The following is a 19,980-nucleotide window of genomic DNA, read 5'->3' on the forward strand; positions in this document are numbered from 1 at the left end:
GATAACAGGGCTACGGAGAATCCTGGCAAAAAAATTAACAGAATTTTCCGTACCTTTTTGCAACAGTGAGGGGTGTCTGGCGCGTTGCGTTTACATCAGAGCGAACTGTACCGTGTCGAGTCGAGCCCAAAGGTGCAGTCCAACCATTTGGCTGCAGGGTCGCCAAGCCGCACGAGGATCCGCGGTGAACTCCCTAGGACCATACCCCTTCCATACTGAGTGTCATACGGTGAAAGGCTATAGCCACCATATTATGGCGAATATTTTATGATAATGTTAGCGCGTCCAGCGGCGTGTCGCGCCTTCGCGGCGCTACCAATAAAATTGACATTACTTTAAAGTGGTGAAAATAACCTCCACAAATTTCCCATGAAAAGACGAGAAATGTCAACAGTGAAGTCGCATCGGTAAACTTTGTAGACTTCAGCAAACTTTGGAAACATTGGTAAACTTTGGAGACATTTTGCAAGCGGCGCGGTGCGTGTGTCTCTGCGGGTCGCTGGCCGCTCGGCCGCTCAGCGGCTCGGCTGGCCGCGGGTCGCGTTTCAGCTGCGGCGATCCGCGACTGCGGTGTTGTTTTAGCCTTTTAGTGCGAGCAGAGCACTGTTTACGCTGCGCGCAAGCCCGCACGCAGCGCGCGCACCCACTGCAGGTGTGAAAAATGACTTTCTTCTCCGTCGGCCATAGTGAGATAGCTCCGAGTCACCAGGCCACCCCCTCAGGTTCAAGATAGGGCAGTACGCAACGTCGGGGTGGCCAACAACGCGCTTTGCAGGACTAAATTTTTTGAGTTTCTCCTCACAGAATAACGAAGCTGCTTCACACACGTCACGAAACAAATAAAATAGTTACACGCTTACAAAAGTGATCAAAACTTGAAACCCGGCAATCATCTCAGCATGTTGGTAATTTGAAACGGGGCATCAAACGTGCTCAAACTTGAACAGCGATGCCTGTGCCCGAGCGCATTGCAGCGCAATGCAACGGGCATGACGAGACGGAAGCTCCCTCAGTAGGTCATGTGTGCCTTACGAGAACCAAGGCGCTTACATGTGTGTGGTGTAAACGATTCCACGACACTGCACACACACACACACACACATCAAATATTTGGACAATTATGCGTCCCATGAAAGGAGTACAAGGAGAAAAGAGGGGGGGGGGCACGCAGAGAAACTGGACGCCCACAGGGCCTTTTTTTTTAGGGCGGCGCGGTGGCGCCTGCGTGACTGCCGTTCCTCCAGGTCCAAGTCCCGTCACGGCCAGCCGCGCCGTGTTCAACACTTTAGTGTTCCGTAAAATTTCGTCAGGTGCATCCTCGGCTCCATCTCTCCAATCATCTCTCTCTCTCTCTCTCTCTCTCTCTCTCTCTCTCTCTCTCTCTCTCTCTCTCTCTCTCTCTCTCTCTCTCTCTCTCTCTCAGAGCCTGGAAAGAGGCGTAGCGGGGAACGCGAAACATGGTGCAGTCCTGGGCAAGTTAAACTGCCGAAAAAGGGACGTGGGCCAAAAAGCCAAACGATGGCGCCACGTTGACAAGAACGTGTCTAATACCTTCTTGTTTCGATTAACTGCAATCAGCGACTGAGCATTGCGGTGCTAGCGAGCATGCATGCATTGACGACACACTCCAAGGAGCGCCGCCAGCACCCAGAAAACCGGTGGATGCGGTCAAAATCCCGGACACATTTTGAACCGACCTATGACCCAACGGATTCCTTGTTCGGAGAGCATCCATTGCACTGAGAATGAAAGAGTCATGATCATGACTAAAATTTTGGGTGAGGAATTCTTTATTACCCAAATTTGGGTGAGGAAATTTTCCTCGCCCAAATTTGGGTGAGGAAAGTTTCCTCACCCAAATTTGGGTCATAATACTATGGAGCTATATAGGGAGCTGATACACCCTTCCTCACCCAAAATTGGGCGGGGACGCTTTCCCTTGGGGGGCCTCCCCAAATTGGGCGAGGAAAAACGGGGGTCCTCGCCCAAATTTGGGTGAGAAAGTAAACCTCGCCCAAAATTGGGCATTGATCATGACTTTTTCATTCTCAGTGTGGTGGGGTCACGCGTTCGGTTCGAGTGCGTGTGAGTGCACAGTGGGCCCGAAGGCCGGTGGAGACGGTCAAAATCCCGTGGCGTGGTGGAGCGGGGCGTTGTAGAAACGCCCCACTAAGCGCCTCGCCGCGCCGAGCGTCAGCGAGGCGTTAGTGGGGCGTTTCTACAACGCCCCGCCCCGCCCCGCCCCGCCCCACCCCACCCCCCCCCGGGCCCCGCCACGCCACGCTCCGAGGCGCGATCGACGGGATCGGTTTCGACGGCCGGCGACGAGCAGGGCCTTATACGTCTTGACAGCATGGCGCCCATCGACTGCCTGGACAAATCGCGTGGGATTCTAATTTTCCCGGCGGCGAAGACGCGGCGGAGCGCGGTGGGGCGGGGCGGGGCGGGGCGGGGCGGGGCGGGGCTGGGGGGGGCGCTGCGCGAGGCGGCGCGAGGCTCGGCGGCCCGAATCAGAAACGCGGCACCGATCGAGCGAGCCATCGCCCCATCGATACAGCCAATCAATCAATCAATCATCGGCCGGGGAAAAAATGAGGGGCGCTACAGCCAGTGCCGTGTTAATTAAATTGGAGCGCGGCGTGGGCACTGGAAAAAGGGGGGGGGGCGCTCTCGGGTCGCCCGCTCCCTCATCTTGATCCTCACGATCCCGCCAATATTAATTCGGACAGAGAGAGAGCTGGGCCAGGCGAGGCACAGCGACTTCCGCGGCATATCGACGCTGCCGATCTCAAAGTGGGACTGTCACACTGTCAGGGACGGTCGTTGCCGCGTGCACGGGTGCGAGTGAGACGGAGAGCGTCGCGGGACGCGTACAGGTGCGGGGCCGCCGGCTAAAAGCAATACTTTGCGCCGACCGGCGGCCGCGCCCTTTTGTTCCGAATGAATAGCAACAAAACCGAAAACGGAATCAGCGGGTTGAAACCGATGCGGATTGGCGTAGCGATAAAAAACAAAAACCCGGCAAAAGAAAACAAAAACAAAAACATTCATCGGCACAATGGAAAGTGCACACCGCCGAGAGCGCAATAACTGCGCCGGAAAAAAAGAAATTGTTGGAAAAAGGAGGAGGAACTGTCGATACGGGGAAACAAAACGTGATGCATCGAATGAAGGGTTATGAGCGGCGAGGGTCTGTGCCCGCCGGGCAGACACAGGGCAGACGCAGGGCCGGCCAGCACTGCCACATTGCTGCATGCCGAATGATTGCAGTGCAGGCCCTTGAAGCGCAGCCAGCCCAGGCAGCGCAGCCAGCCACGCACGGTGGGCCAAAAGACCGGTGGAGGCGGCGCCAAAAACTCTAGACGCGTTTTGAGCTGCAGAATCGCTAAATGGCCCTCGAACGGAACGTGTGACCTGATGGATTCCTCGCTCGGAGAGCAATCCATTGGTGGGGTCACACGTTCGATTCGAGTACACCACTTATCGACTCTGCCCCGTCCGGAGTATAACCGCCTCCACACCACCGGTCTTCTGGCCCACTGTGCCCCGCTCCCGCAGTCCGGTGGAGTGTGCCCTTGATGTCCGGTCCATGTTGCTTCGTGTTCCTTCAGCCCGCGCGCCAACGTTCCCGAGTCCCGAGTGGACGCGCTGTCATGGAGTCACTGAGTCACGAGACGGAGAGCAGGAAGGCACCCCCTGAAGGCACATAGAGAGGCCCACCAGGCACCACCGGCAACGCGGGCAGTAGGCAAAGGGCGCGGCGTGAGTGTACTCCCAGCCACCTCGTGCGAGGGTAGCAGCACACACACACACACACACAGAGTCACATCACCGGGCTGGGCATGCGGCGTGCGTAGAACCCCTCTCGCGGCGTAACTTGGATCCCCACCGAAATAAGTTATCATCCAGTTTCCCACCTGCAAACAGAATAAACCGGAGAGCAATTAGGTCACAGCACACACTCAAACACACTCCCCTCCCCTCTCTCTCTCTCAATTGGCTTGACTCCGCCCCGGGCTGCAAGTTCAGTGCCAACTGAATTGGCCGGGCAACATCGCCTGTCATTGGAAGCGGCAGCGCGTTTCGTTTGACGAGACGCTCGAGCTAGTGGACCCAGGGCGGATCCAGAAGCGATTGGGGGGGCCATGTCGCGCTCCAGAGAAGGAGGAGGGGGGCACCCTACACTGAGCCAGATGCGCGGCCAAAACTCGAGACGCGTTGAGCTCCAGAGTCGCAAACACGACTGAGCGCGTGACCCCACACGGCAAAACCAACGTCCGGGTTTCCCAGGCGCACCCTGGAAAAATGCCCTGTTTTTCCAGGGTGCGCCTGGGAAACCCGGACGTTGGTTTTGCCGTGCACCAAATGGATACCTTGTTCGGAGAGCAATTCATTGGTGGGGTCAGACGTTCGGTTCGAGTACCATTTAGCGACGGTGCATAGCTCAAAACGCGTCCGGGACTTTGACAACCTTCGCCCTGGATCCACGCCTGAGCCCCAATCGATACCGGCTCTCTTTCTAGTGCATGCCCCTCGATGGCAGGGCGGCACGGCGTTGGTGGTCCCGGAGGTCCACGGATGACGGACAACGGCGACGTCCCCGGCGTGGGTGCGCAACAGGCCGGCCTCCCAATTTCCATATTTACTTGTTCATTCTTTCATTCTTTTCGAGCCGTTTTCCCGTTTCTCCCACTTTCGCCCGTCCGGTCCATCACTATTCCATCGGCCCTCTCCTTCTATCCATCGGCGCAAAGATTTATGCCTTACAGCAGCAGCCGCCGTTCGGGAAAGGGAATAATTGGCAATTAAGCACTTTCCGGTGAATTGTGGAAAGGCCGACACCTCTTCCTCTGAGGTCGTCTCGCCTCGCCTCGCTGTGGGTCGGCCGTCCAGTCGGCCCTCTATCCAGCAGACTGATTCCGAGAGTCGTTTTCGTCGCTCCGTCTCCCTCGCACTCGTGGCGCGTCCCGTATAGGTGCGAGAGAGACAGGGCGACGAAAACGACTTTCAGAAGCAGTGGGACGTCCAGTCGAATCGCTTTCCAGGGCGCAACGATAATAACAGTACGTCACAAGCGTCACTGCGGCTCCCGTACATATTGTTAGTTGTGCTGGAGGCGAAGTCGTGTCGAAGATTGTTCTCTCTGTGTGTGTGTGTGTGTGTGTGTGTGTGTGTGTGTGTGTGTGTGTGTGTGTGTGTGTGCAATCCCATCCTGTTTGAGCCACGAATTAAGAGGCCCCGGACATGCGATGGACAAACACGCCTGCATGTATACACATTGGCTCCCGGTCCTTGCCAGTGGGCCTCCCTGGCCGTCGCGGCCGAGACCGTCTAGCCACAACAAGAGCCCCTTGGCCGACACACTGAGAGTCGTTCCCGCCGCCCTGTCTCTCTCGCACCCATACGGGACGCCGCGTGGGTGCGACAGAGACGGACACGACTCTCAGTGTGCCGGCCCGCGACTCCGCGCCGCGACGTGCCCGGGCACGCTGGCTGCGGATCAGGCACCGGAGGGGGCGGGGCGGGCAGGCCGGCAGCACCGGCAGGAGCACCGGCCGCTTTTTCGTTGGCCCTATCGGCGGGGCGGCCCGAGATAAGCCCCAGTGTCCACGGCAGGGACGCCTCGGGTCCAGCCGTACCGGAACGCAGCCTCGCACAGTGGGCCAGAAGGCCGGCATGGAGGCGGCCAAAACTCTAGAGCGACTCTGAAAAGCTCGATGCGTCTAGAATTGTGACCTCCTACGGCGGTCTTCTGTGCCCGGCAACCTCTCGCCACTGAACGTGGCGACGTCACGTCACCGTCAGCAGACTGATTGAGACCCGTTTCCGTCACCCTGCCTCTCTCGCACTCTTTGGTCATCCCGCATCGGTGCGAGAGAGACAGAGCGACGAAAACGACTCTCGGAATAAGTCCGCCTAGGAACGCCGACTTTTCTGAACGTGCATTGGTGGCACGAGCCGCGTTTAGGACCCTTTCTTTCGAGTCACCTTCCCTTCGCACGGGGGGCATTCGTTGCCCTTCACCCGGAGCGCGCCTACACCAGAACCGCGGCACAATATTATTGGACGGACTGCATGGCTGCATGGCTGCACGGCGTGGCTGCGTCAACACGGCCGGACTCCCACGACGGGCACACTGTCAAAATTTGGGTTGTCACTTGATGGCCATGTGGATGCTGATTTTCCTTACAACACTCGTGTAAATTTTGTCACAATGTCAGAAACATGTCTGAAATCCTGATCAAAACCTCTAAATGCCGTAGTTCAGAAAATTTATTCTAAAATTGATGGCCTATTCTGCAGAATGTCAGAATAAGTTTTCAGCTTTCAGAGGTGCGCGAATTTTGATCAGGTTTTCAGATAGGTTACTGACATTCTGGCAAGATTTCCGCGAGAACTGTAAATGTCTTACGGTGAAAGGCTGCACCAACACATTATGGTGGATATTTTCTCCATATACAGTAGTACCAACGAAATTCGTCAATATATATATAAGACACAGTGAATTCTCAACGGTATGTTATGAAGTCAGCTGCACCGCCATAATATGGAACATTTTCACCATAATGGAGAATCTTCGCTGTACAATATTTGGAGTGAGTGAAGGATCTCACCCAACCAGTCGATGACCTGTGCAATAAATACACGAACTTTGGCAAAAAGTCATCAATTTGTGACGACATTGTCATTATTTGTGAAAGTGATGTCGCCTACTTTTACCGTACGAGCCGCCAGGAGCGACCCAAGGCTTTCGGACAGCGCCGTGTCTCTCCGCCCGGACAGGAAAGCGCTCTCGCTCCGTCTCTGTCACCCTCGCGGGGCGTGGCGCGGCGGCGTGGGGGTGCGAGAGAGACAGAGCGAGCTGCAGGGCGGCCAGGGCGGGTGACCTCATCATGCAAGCTCACGCCGCGACGCGAGGCGACGCCGGCGGAATCATTCCGAGAGTCGTCGCTCTGTCTCTCTCGCACTCGTGGGGCGTCCCCTGCCGGTGCGAGAGAGACAGAGCGACGAAAGCGACTCTCGGGATCAGTCGGCGTCGATCATGCGCGCTCCGATATCGCGGCACTTTCACGTGTCGCGGCGTCGCGGCGTCGACCCGAGATAAATCAAACGGGCGGCGCTTTCGTCGCTCTGTCTCTCTCGCACTCCAGGGGATTTCAGTGCGGTGCGAGCGAGAGAGAGAGAGCGACAAAGGTCTGTCAGCCTGCTGTGCAGTAACGCCTTGCAGTAACGCCAAACGGCGTGACGCACTGCGCCTCGACAGAGAGTACCTGAGCCGGCCTAAGCCTCAGAGAGTGAGCGTGCAACCCCACACGGACGAACGGACGGACGGACAGACGGCCAGACAGACAGACAGACAGACAGACAGACAGACAGACAGACGCCCCCGCACGTCCTGATATGCTCCTTGCCTGTGCAATCACATCCCAATCACATTCCGAACCGCACCTGTACGGGCACGGACAGACGGACAGATAGACGGACAGACGGACGGACGGCGCCGCGCTCGCCCATCGGCATCAAAGCCAATAATATAATTCGAATTTTCCCGCCCGAGACGCGCACCCTACACTGCGATAATGGCCAAGGATTGATGAGCAGGACGCAGCGGAGCGGACGCGCCGTGCCGCGCCAGCCTCGCCGAGCCACGCACAGTTGGCCAGAAGACCGGTGGAGGCGGTCCAAGTCCCGGACGCGTTTCGAGCTCCAGAGTCGCTAAATGGGACTCGAACCGAACGTGTGACCCCACCAATGGATTCCTCGTTCGAAGAGCAATCCATTGGTGGGGTCAAAAGGTCGGTTCGAGTCCCATTTAGCGACGCTGGAGCTCAAAGCGCGTCCGGGATTTTGACCGCCTCGACCGGTCTTCTGGCCCACTGTGCCACGCCAACGCGTCGATTCGACGAGCCCTGCGTTTCATCTTCCAAGGAAGGGGAACACGCCGCGCTTTTCCACCAACTAATCGCAACAGTGGCGTTCACGCTGGAACTCGAACCAACTCAAGCGTTGTTGGTCTGCCGCTTTGCTTGGCAAAGCATGGATTTGACGAAAAATGTTTCTTTGACGGCCGTTCGGCGCATCGCCCCGAACGGGTCTATTAGGGTTCCCTTCGGTTCCCTTGCCCGAGCCTGTCTGCCCCTGACTTATTGCTTACACATTAACGGGACTAATTTCATTGAGCGTTTTCGGGCTGGCGGGGCTGGCGGGGCTGGCGGCCCCAGGAATGAGGAACAGTGCTAAGCAGGGCGTAATTCCATCGGAACCCAAGCGAACCCAAGCGCCCTCGTCGATGCGTGGAGGCACGGCCCTTCGAGCCTCCAAGCCGACCAAACGGGTCAACAAGTCTGTGCGCTATTATTCACGTAACGGCCTCTTGAGCTTATAGATATGGAGAATCTTCACTATGTACAACATCTAGAGTGTACTTGTTGTTTGAGCTACGTTGCAGTGTTTCCGGCGCAGGCGTACAAACCTCTCCGTAGTACGAATCTTTTCTGGCATTTTCTTTGCAAGGTACTAAGAAGAAAAACCTTCGTCACACGACGGAAAAACTACCTGTTCATAGTTGCTTGCGCTATTGTAAATTCCTTGGCGCGTAAGACATTTAGAGTGTGGCGGCGGCGCGGCGGGCCTTGCGGGCCTCGAGGGCAAGGCGAGGCGAAGGTCTGCAATGACGCGAGCCAGCGCCATTAGCCTATCATTCAAGAGGCCGGGAAGCGCGGATGCATCCTGCACTGCACTGCACGGCCAGGCAGGCCAGGCAGGCCGGCTAGGCGCGCCCAGTGGTCAGCCTATACAAACCGCAGACCACAGAGAAGCAAGGAGAAGAACAACGCAAAAAAAGTCTTGTCAGATGTGAACAGATATTAGGTGACATGCAACAAGGATTCACGTGCAACAATCTTTTACAGGAAGTCTCCCCATTCTTCTTTCCACTGCAGATGACACCACCGTGAAAACTTTATTCATAACAACTGGAAGTGTGAATGATTTGGATTGTTAAAAGCGTAACACGTTACTGCTTGTTGTACAAAGTTGTACAAAGTACAATGGAATCGGCATGACGAGTGCTGTGCAGTCCAGGCCTCGTTGTGGTTTGTACAATTTTCGTTGTACTTTTAACAATCCCTGATGTACTTTCATTGTACAGTTTTGTTGTACTTTTGTTGTACTATCCACACTTTTTCTCGCAGTGCAGAGAGAAAGAGCACCCCGTCGAGGCGTGAAGCGGGGCCGGCCAAGCAGACTGATTTCGGGAGTCTTTTTCGTCGCTCCATCCCCCTCGCACCCATACGGGACGCCCAGTGAGTGGGAGAGGGACGGAGCGGCGACTCTAGCGGCACGAAGGCCGCCAATCGAAAATGACACGGTCATAATTACGCAAGGCACACGGAAGAATGGCGAAATAATGATGATGTGGAGGGAACACGCAAATATACGGCAAACCCCGCGGCTGCGAGTACAAGCAATAACAAGACTGGATCCGTTTTGCCTTTGGAAATGAATGGACGGCAGAAGTACATAGCAGCGTATGAACGACAACTCAGTTAAAAACAATGTAGAGACATCCCAGCTCAGAGGCCTCCAGGAAAGAACTAAACTAAGCGCGTAAGTGATTAGCAGACATTTTTGTTGACACTCTTTTCAGACAAGAAGGTGATGTGAGCAGTTGCTTTCCACGACAGGTCTCCCCCCCCCCCCGCCCGGGAAACGTCCGAGTCGCTTTTGTTCTTGTAGTTTCACAGTACAGTGGAGGCACAAACAAAGTGGGCATATCTGCTCCGGCCGATGTATCGTTTGTGGAAATGTTTCCGATCGCGAAATAACGGAGCAGGCCGTAATCTGAGCGGATTCGGAACGGAGCGAAGCGCGGCAGCACGTGCTGCTGATAGGTCCTGCTGGTGTGTGTGTGAGAGAGAGAGAGAGAGAGAGCGGGGGGAGGGGAGATATTGTGGGGGAAGAGGGGAGCAAAGGGAAGGGGGGGGGTGGGCAACCAATCACTCCCGCGGAATCGCGAGGAGGGGGGGTGCGGGGGGAAACAAAAAAAATAAGGAAAGCGAGGCGGGGATGAAAACAATGTGCTCACGACAATTTACACTCGCACGCGCCGCTGCCCACCGCGTTACAGTGCAGCGGAATGCTTCGGACCGATTTGTATTCTAATTGCCTCAACAAGGACCTCAAGCCAGACCGGTGGGTGGCGCGGGCAGCACCAAAGAGCGAGAGTGAGATATGGAGAGGGAGAGAGAGGGAGAGAGAGAGAGAGAGTGAGAGAGAGAGAGAGAGAGAGAGAGAGAGAGAGAGAGAGAGAGAGAGAGAGAGAGGGAGAGGGAGAGAGAGAGGGAGAGAGAGAGAGGGAGAGAGGGCGAGAGAGAGAGAGGGAGAGAGAGAGAGGGAGAGAGAGAGAGAGAGGGAGAGAGAGAGAGAGAGAGAGAGAGTGAAAGAGAGAGAAGGACAGCGAGATTCCACGGTCGAGTGAACGCGCGAACGGTGTGTGATGTGAAGCGGAGGTAAACGGCAGGGAAGGGTGCGCGGGGAGGGGGCCGGCCAGCGCCCTGAGCTCTGTGTGTGTGTGTGTGTGTGTGTGTGTGTGTGTGTGTGTGTGTTTGTGCGGATGCACGTTCACATGAAAGAGTCGCGGGTCGAAGCGGCTCCGCACATGCGCACTTTTATACACACACATACGCCGGCACACACAAACACACACCCTTATCATACGAACGCATACACACACACACACACGCCCACACACACACAGACGTGTTTCAAGGTGAATGTCACCTTGTGGTTGACCCATGCATTTTGATCATGTTCCCGTCGTCAAAAGTGCCAAAATAAAGCCGAGGCACCGTCCGGGCTAAGAGTGATCTCTCTCTCTCTCTCTCTCTCTCTCTCTCTCTCTCTCTCTCTCTCTCTCTCTCTCTCTCTCTCTCTCTCTCTCTCTGCGTGTCCGTGTCTGTGTGTGGGTGTCTCTCCGTGTGTCCGAGAGCCGGCACGCCACCGCATCCACCAATGCCGCCGTTTGAAGTCGCAATCAGGCTGTTTGCGCAAGGCACTGCCTTGGCGCGCTGCCCCTTTCGGCCCTTCGGCCTTTTGGTCTCCTTCCCCACAGTGGGCCAGAAGACCAGCGCCCGCGCCGGCAGTCCCGTGGCTTGTACGTACCACGTGTACGGGACAGGTTCTCCGGTGTGACCGTGACGCCCCTTTTCGTGTGCCTTGAACGGAGCCACGCCGCGACTCGAGGTGTCCGAGACGTCCTCTCGGATAAAGATCAAGCTCCGCTGTTCGCCGGCGCACAGTGGGCCAGAAGACCCGGTGGAGGCGGACAAAACTCTAGACGCGTTTTGGGCTCCGGAGTCGCTAAATGGGACTCGAACCGAACGTGTGACCCCACCAATGGATTCCTCGTTCGAAAAGCAATCCCGGTGGGATCGCACGTTCGGTTCCGGTCCCATTTAGCGACTCTGGAGCTCGAAACGCGTCTAGAATTTTGGCCGCCTCCGGCGGTCTTCTGGCTGGCCCACTGTGCGCCCGTTCCTGGCGGCGGCGCGCGGAAACACATTCAAACATTCAATCCGCCGCGGGGACAGATTCTCGCGCGGCCTTTGCTGCGAACACCGCACCACGGGCAACAGGCTGGCGCTCTCGTCTGTCTCTCTCGCACTCGTGCGGCGTGCCCAAGGGCGTGCCGCGGTGCCGCGGGGGTGCGAGGGAGACAGAGCGACGCGGCAGCGTTCGGAATAAGATTTCTACTGTACGGCCAGCACCCTGCTGCAGCGCTGCAGCCCGAGGCGGACCACGGCACGGCACGCCACGGCGGCCGTCGCTTTGCATATAAACGTCAGGCCGGTACTTTATTCCGTCGGGCAGCAGGCGGCACCACACTGAGTGCGGGGTCGCTGTCTCGCTCGCACTCGTGGAGCGCCCGCGTGGGTGCGAGAGAGACAGCGAGCCCCCGTTCGGCTGCGCGGCGGCAGGGCGGCGGCAGGGCGGCGGCAGCACAGTGATTTCCAGAGGCGTGTCGCAGTTGCAGGGTTGCAGGTGCAATGCCCAGCAGCGGAGCACGTTGCACGGAGGGGAAGGGAGGGGAGGGGAAAGGGACGTCGCATCCGCATGTGGGGCGTCGATGGAGACGTCTGCCCCGCACGCGCCGCGTCGTGGTCGTCGTGGTCGTCGTGGTGCCCGAGGGGACGCTCACCGCGCGCTCGCCCTGCAGCGCCTCGTGCACCTCGTGCTTCTCGTGCACCGCGCTCGCCGCTTGCACAAGCACGACACCAAAGCCGGCCACCTCACAGCCTCACAGTGGGCCAGAAGACCGGTGGAGGCGGATAAAACTCGAGACGCGTTTTGAGCTCCAGAGTCGTTACACAGGCCTCGAACCGAACGTGTGACCCGTGTGACCCCACTAACGGATTCCTCGTTCGGAGAGCAATCCATTGGTGGGGTCACACGTTCGGTTCGAGTCCTGTTTATCGACTCCGGAGCTCAGAACGCGTCTAGAGTTTTGTCCGCCTCCACCGGTCTTCTGGCCCACTGTGCGCCTCCCGGCGAACAGCGGAGCTTGATCTTTATCCGAGAGGACGTCTCGGACACCTCGAGTCGCGGCGTGGCTCCGTTCAAGGCACACGAAAAGGGGCGTCACGGTCACACCGGAGAACCTGTCCAGTACACGTGGTACGTACAAGCCACGGGACGGCCGGCGCGGGCCACCACCGCGGTGGGCTGCAGCGGCTAGCGGCCCCGTCCAGCAGGGCCAGCAGACTGACTCCGAGGGTCCTTTGCGTCGCCGCTCTGTCTCTCATGCAGCAGTGCGGTATGAGTGCGGCAGAGACAGAGCGACGAGAAGGACTCTCGGAGTGAGTCCGCTGCGGGCTGACACGCCGACACGGACACCATATCCTCAAGCTCATACACGGCGCACATGCGCGCTTGCGTCCTGGGGGCGACTCGCATGACAGTCACACTGTGTGGACACAGCGCGGCACCCACTTACACAGTGGGCCAGAAGACCTGTGGAGGCGGCCAAAATTCTGAACGCGTTTTGAGCTCCAGAGTCGCTATACAGGACGTGTGACCCCACCAATGGACTCCTCGTTCGGAGAGCAATCAGTTGCTGGGGTCACACGTTCGGTTCGAGTTGAGTCTAGCGACTCTACAGCCCAAAATCCGTCCGGGATTTCGACCGCCTCCACCGGTCTTCTGGCCCCCTGAGTGCAAAACGTACAGGCGGGCGTTTTTCTCCGCAAAGGCTGCAAACTACTTCCTCGATCGCCTTGGGCCGCTCCACAGCGAAGCGTTATTCGGGCATCGCCTCCAGACTCCCACCCCCGGGGCCGCCTCCACCGCCTCCACCGCCGCCACCGCCACCCCTCAGCATTCGGCCCGGCCTCGGCCCGGCCTCGGCCCCCGGGCAAAGCTAATTAATTCTCAGTCCGATCGGCCGGCTGCCTCGGACTCGGACTCCACACAGCGGCGAGGGCCTTTGATGACCTGCTGCGGCACGCTGCTGCAGCGCGCGGCCCGCACTGGCTACCCCGTGCACCCGCCTTGGCCCCGCGTCTCTGTTAGTCCACTGCCAGAAATTATACGTCCAACATTCAAAACACCGGTTGGGTCTGTAAATTTAAAAAAGATTATTCGTTTCAAATACTTTTTAGGAAAAGAACTGCAGCTGCCACCGTGATTCCTGAAAACCTTCTTGCAGGATTCAATATAACTTGAGAGAACTTTGGTGTTTTGGTGGTCGACGGCCTGGATGCGACCTGCTCGACCACGCAACGCGTAGCAACGCGGAGCCCCTTCGCCTCCGCGTGCCCAGCCTGCCCGGCCTGCCCACAGTGTGGGCCCCACACGGCCATCGCGTCCGCGCCGCGCCCGCCGTGCTGTGCGCTGTGCAACGACACTGTCATTATGACAGGTGCATTGTCTGCGCACCTCCCCTCGGCACGCCACTGCACTCCACTGCACTGCGGCCCCACCGGCCGGACGGCGCTGCTTGCTTCGCTTGCTCCGCCACCGGAAGTGGACCCGGCCAGTCGGAGGGCGTAAGTGACGACTAACAAGGTGACGCCACGGAGCCCCCGTGTGTGCGCGGACCACGCCCCGCCCCGCCCCCCGGGGGGCATCGCCAGGCCTCGCCAGGCCTCGCCTGCTCAGACAGGAAACAAAGGTGAGCCCAGGTGATAATTCTCCTGCAGGCTGGAGCATCACGTCCCGAGAACGCGGCTGCCCCGCCCCGCCCAGCCCCGCCCCGCCCCGCCCCGCCCCGCCGACGCCGCGGTGCCCAGAGAAACGCACGTCCGGCGTTTGTCGAAGCCCTTAGTGTGGCCGCCAAAATCTCCTTCCTTCTTCTTGTTGACGCGGACGACGGCGTGACGACGCCCTGCTTCCAAGCGGCCAGGTAAGCAAGCTTTCGCCGGCCACCACGACGTCCACGACGTTTCCATGATGTCCACGACGTCCCCGCGACGTCCACAAGTCCGCGACGTCTACGACGTCAACGTCGCGGCGGGTCGCCGGCCGCAACTTATTTGTCAGTGTAGTCGGACGAGAGAACGCGCGGTCGGTACAACTGCCCTGCCCGGTAAGGACCTGCGGGCTGCGTCTGCCACTCCAGCCAGCAGACTGATTCCGAGAGCCGTTTACGTCGATCTGTCTCTCTCTCTCTCTCACCTAGCACACGGGACGACCCATGAGCGCGAGAGAGATAGCGACGAAAGCAACACTCGGAATCAGTCTGCAGCGTACCGTACGGGCAGGCAGGCCAGAGTCCAGCGCGGGCAGCTGGGCTGGGACCGCAGCCAGGGCTCAGATGGTTGTGTTCCCGGGGCCTCATAACAACAAACCGAAATCTCCACCACTACGTACTGTCATGGCTCAGCACGTTCTTGACGCCTCTGGACTCAGGCCCCATGGAGGACATGGACCTGAGTGGATCACCGGTGCGGGACTCCAGAGAGAGGCAGTGTAAGGGGCGATGTAGGGCTCTAGGTCCGAGGTGTCTGGCAGTGTAAGGGGTGATGTAGGGCTCTAGGTCCGAGGTGTCTGGCAGTGTAAGGGGCGATGTGATGTAGGGCTCTAGGTCCGAGGTGTCTGGCAGTGTAAGGGGTGATGTAGGGCTCTAGGTCCGAGGTGTCTGGCAGTGTAAGGGGTGATAGGGCTCTAGGTCCGAGGTGTCTGGCAGTGTAAGGGGTGATGTAGGGCTCTAGGTCCGAGGTGTCTGGCAGTGTAAGGGGCGATGTAGGGCTCTAGGTCCGAGGTGTCTGGCAGTGTAAGGGGTGATGTAGGGCTCTAGGTCCGAGGTGTCTGGCAGTGTAAGGGGTGATGTAGGGCTCTAGGTCCGAGGTGTCTGGCAGTGTAAGGGGTGATGTAGGGCTCTAGGTCCGAGGTGTCTGGCAGTGTAAGGGGTGATGTAGGGCTCTAGGTCCGAGGTGTCTGGCAGTGTAAGGGGTGATGTAGGGCTCTAGGTCCGAGGTGTCTGGCAGTGTAAGGGGCGATGTAGGGCTCTAGGTCCGAGGTGTCTGGCAGTGTAAGGGGCGATGTAGGGCTCTAGGTCCGAGGTGTCTGGCAGTGTAAGGGGTGATTGGTAGGGCTCTTAAGGTTCCGGGAGGTGTCTGGCAGTGTAAGGGGCGATGTAGGGCTCTAGGTCCGAGGTGTCTGGCAGTGTAAGGGGCGATGTAGGGCTCTAGGTCCGAGGTGTCTGGCAGTGAGAAACCTCGTCGTCGGACTGGCGCACACAGCCGTCGCCAGGCAAGGCAGCCAGGCGCGCCCTCGTGGCCTCGCGCGTGCAGGTCTCCGGCGTCTCCAAGCTCTCCACGCGCCGTGTCGTTCTGTGTCCTTACCTTTGCACTCGTTGGCGTCCTTGGCGGTGGCGCGCGCCCAGGGCCGGTCGAAGTGGAAGGGCTTGCAGCGCTCGCACTCCCTGCCCGCCGTGTTGTGCCTGCAGTCGCAGCTCAGCTGGCCGCCGCTGGCCGAGCAGCGCGACGCGTGCCCGTTGCACTTGCAGCGCCCGCCGACCGACAGGTCGCTGACGGCGTAGCCCGCCGCCACCGCGCCCGCCGAGGACGACGACGTGGAGGCCGGCGGCGACGACGCCGAGCTCATGGTGCCAGACGCCGAGGCCGACGCGCCGCTCAGCGACTCGGGCGTCGCCTCCAGGATGTTGCTGACCTCGTCGTCGTCGTCCAGGTCGGCGTCGTCCGCCGCCGGCAGGCTGGTGTGGTGCGCCTGCTTCGCGTGCTGCGCGTGCTGCGCGTGCCGCACCTGCGCGTACTTGTGCGCCAGCGCCACGCGACCGTGCACCGGGTCCTTCTTGGGCAGGTCGTCCAGGAACGCGTCATCGTCGTCCAGGTCGTCGTCGTCGTCCTCCTCCAGCAGCGCGTCGTTGTCCTGCAACAAGGTCGGATCCTCGATGTAACAACAACAACAACAACAACAACGACAACAACGACAACAACAACAACACAAAAGAAGAAGAAGAAGAAGAAGAAGAAGAAGAAGAAGAAGAAGAAGAAGAAGAAGAAAGAAGAAGGAGAGGAGGAAGAAAAAGGGCCAGGGAGCTGCAGAGGGCCCCACACAGCCCCACAGCGAGACGATACCGACCGACACACCGTAAGGCTAAGGGGCCGCGGGGCCGTGAGGCGTAATGTAATGTGAGCGCCCCTCTTTGTTCTATAAATTATTCGGAGCCCATAAATCCCGGCGTTAATGTCCGATAAGCCCAGTTATTACGGCGGCACCGCCACCAAGCACACCAAGCCGGCCAGAGTCCAGACGCGCCGCCATCCGGGCCGTCCGGGCCGTCCCGATGCAAATCGCAATGTGACTCATCAAACGCGCGACGCGCGCGCGGTCAGAAGAAGAAAAATGAAAAATCAACGAGCTATCGCCAAAGTGGATCACCGTTTCTTTTTTAAAGGCAATGGTGGAGTGTTCTACGTATATGATAGAGGCCAATAAAATTATAACTCAACGCCCACGGACTTATTTTTTTTTTCTGAAAATGGGTGCAGTACTTTGACCCTGTAGTATCGACAATAATTCGAAGTGTAACTGCTCGAAGTACCAAGTGCAGCCAAGTGGTCGTGAGGCGCTGATGGCGGTGGCCTCTCGATGCCCCTCCTCCCCCCTCTCTCTCTTTTGATATTTCTGTTCCATTCTTTCCCGCCTCGATCCCGGCATCATTCCTCCAGCCTGTCGCCTATTAAAAAGCGATTAATTGTAGTCCGTGCCGGGGCCTAACTGTGTTGCCCATCCGGCGCCTCTCCGTGACAGGCCGTGCCAGGCGGGGACCTCGAGGAGCGTGAAGACCTCCCGGCCCTCGCTCACACACTCGCATACACTCTCACAACCTCTGTCTCTGTCTGTCTGTCTGTCTGTCTGTCTCTCTCTCTCTCTCTCTCTCTCTCTCTCTCTCTCTCTCTCTCTCTCTCTCTCTCTCTCTCTCGCACAGCACGCGCATTCGCGCTGCAGGTGTCATGTACACTGCCACAAACGGGTTGTGTTGTGTTGCGTGAGACTGGCGTCTCCAGAGGTTGCTGCTCGGAGGTACTTTTCTTCAGCATCTAAACCCGTACTAATCGCGACCACCACGTGGTGTAGCGGCCAGCGGGGATTCTGGGGTAACGCCACAAAAGGGACCGATGTCGACACGCACAGTGGGGAGGCGGCCAAAACTCTAGACGCGTTTGGAGCTTCAGAGTCGCTAAATGGGACTCGAACCGAGCGCCTGACCCCACCAATGGAGTGCTCTCCGAACGAGGAATCCATTGGTGGGGTCAGGCGCTCGGTTCGAGTCCCATTTAGCGACTCTGGAGCTCAAAACGCGTCTGGAGTTGTGGCCACCGGCGCCGGTCTTCTGGCCCACTGTGGGCACTTGCGACCGTCCCAAAGTGCCGAGCCACGCCACAGCGAAGCAGCGCGACAAGCCGCTCAGCGCGCTCAGCCAAGACAGCATTGCTGATGACAGCCAGCGTAGCCAGCGTGCTTCTTGTTTTATTGCCCGCCACCGAGGGAGAGGCACACCGGGTGAGAGAGAGAGAGAGAGAGAGAGAGAGAGAGAGAGAGAGAGAGAGAGAGAGAGAGAGAGAGAGAGAGAGAGAGAGAGAGAGAGAGAGAGAGAGAGCGGCGCGCGCTTCGGAGAAGGGAAGGCGAGGGAAAATGAAAAATTAATTCAACATGCGCGGCATTAGGAGCGCATTGTGGTCCCCGCCGTCATGAATTTCGTTGTATTTTGTTCCAGCCTCAGGCGGCATCTGGTGGTCAGTGTGACGCGCTCGTGACGCGGCGTGACGGCGTGACACTGCCGAAGCGCGCTCGTCGCTTGGTACAAATCAAATCAGAAGTTCGCCCGTCGATGTCGCTGCAAACAGGTGACACTGCGTCGTTCTTCGTCCACCAAAAGAAACGTTTCAATAATTCAACGAAACAGACGCAAGGATATTTTTTCTTAAAGAAAAAGGAAGAGTTCCTCACGTTTGGAGTGTTTGAAGGCGTCAGCTTTCAAAGAGTATCAACTGTCGATTTAGCGGAAAACTTTCCTTTGAATGTCTATTTGAAGAAAGTGTCGAATCAATGAAACACAGTTTACGGATTTATTGTTTCCAGGAAACGGGATATACTGTAGCAACTCAATGCTCATAGCAAAAAAATTAAGAACATTCCTCCAATTTTCTAGGGACATGAGAGCAAAGTTTTTAGGGTGTGGTGCTATGCGCCTATAATAGCCTCCGTCCCAAAGCAGGGGAGGAGTCCATTGAATCCATTCCCCCGGACCTTGCTGCACAGGTCGCGCATTCTGCCCGGGCATCGGCCGGCCTCCGCGCCTACTGGACCACTGGGGACCACTACTGCGGCTGAGGCCGAGCCGCGCCGAGCGAGATGGGACACTTCCCCGCCGCCATGCATTATGTATGCCGGCAGCAGTCTGATGCCGAGAGTCGTTTTCGTCGCTCTGTCTCTCTCGCACACATGGGGCGTCCCGTAGATGAGCGAGAGAGACGGAGCGACGAAAACGACTCTCGGAATCAGCCTACAGCCTCAAAGAGGCGCTTGTCGCACCGCGGCTCACGGCCGGCATGGAAAACGGCATCGAAATCCACGGCGCGGCACCGCGCTGCCGCCCTGCCGCCTCGCCGGACTTTCGGACAGCATACTCACTCCGTCTCTCTCGCACTCACGGGGCGTTCCGTAGGGGTGCGAGTGAGGCAGAGCAGCGACGACAAACACGGCTCTCGCGGTCATACTTTTGGCACACCTACTGTCGGAAGGAAAGTTCGAAGGACGCACTGGGGCCTACTGAATTAGCACCGTGGTATTATCCTCCTGGTTCCATACTACTTTCGTACTTTCATTTTGGTAAGGGCGGAACCAGTCTTCAGGCCGGACGGGCCGCGGCCGCAGGGCGTCCCACTTAGGGTCTCAGCAAAACTCAACCGAGAGGCCTCGAGGAAGAACACAGCCTGCTCTTGACGCATTTCTTTTAGCGAATCAGAAGCGGTCTATATTTCGAGCTGGACCATTCATTCGTTGCAACGCGGCTGGGCTTTTTGGCGGTGAGCTGCCTTCGCTCCACACCGTCATGTTTCATGTCGTGTTCGTTGCGGGCAGAGCGACGCTGCTGCAAATACCGTCAATTTATAAAAATGATTTCGTTCTGTGAATCCGTGTATGATTCATTCCAAGTATAGCACTCGCTAAAATGTGAAAACAATCAAGTCATGCTGGTGGAGCAATTTCATTCCGTACGCTACGCCGGGCGGGCGCGGCGCGCACGCCTGACGAACATGATGCGCATCCCCGGCCCACCGAAAAATCAACAGTAACAAAAACAAAACCACACGAGGAAAAACGCCCGTTTTATTAGAGGGGTTCTCTCGGGATTCTCGCATGCGCTGGCATATGCGCTGGCATATGCGCTGGCATGCTTCAGAAAGCTTCCAACGAGGCGCCAGCATCCGCACCGAGAGGCAACACACGCGT

General features: G+C 57.9%; 1 protein-coding gene across 1 annotated transcript in view; it reads right to left on the bottom strand.

Moving 5' to 3' along the window:
• The window catches only part of LOC117651217 (netrin-3-like), a gene marked incomplete at its 5' end in the record, with an annotated part of 104,077 nt that overhangs the window by 60,828 nt on the left and 23,269 nt on the right, over positions 1–19,980 (bottom strand). The window contains one exon of the mRNA XM_034395031.1: positions 15,843–16,389. Coding sequence (XP_034250922.1) covers positions 15,843–16,389 — 547 coding nt within the window. The remainder of the gene's footprint in view (positions 1–15,842; positions 16,390–19,980) is intronic.

Source organism: Thrips palmi, unplaced genomic scaffold (assembly GCF_012932325.1).
Source record: "Thrips palmi isolate BJ-2018 unplaced genomic scaffold, TpBJ-2018v1 HiC_scaffold_5, whole genome shotgun sequence".
NCBI classification, from domain to species: domain Eukaryota; kingdom Metazoa; phylum Arthropoda; class Insecta; order Thysanoptera; family Thripidae; genus Thrips; species Thrips palmi.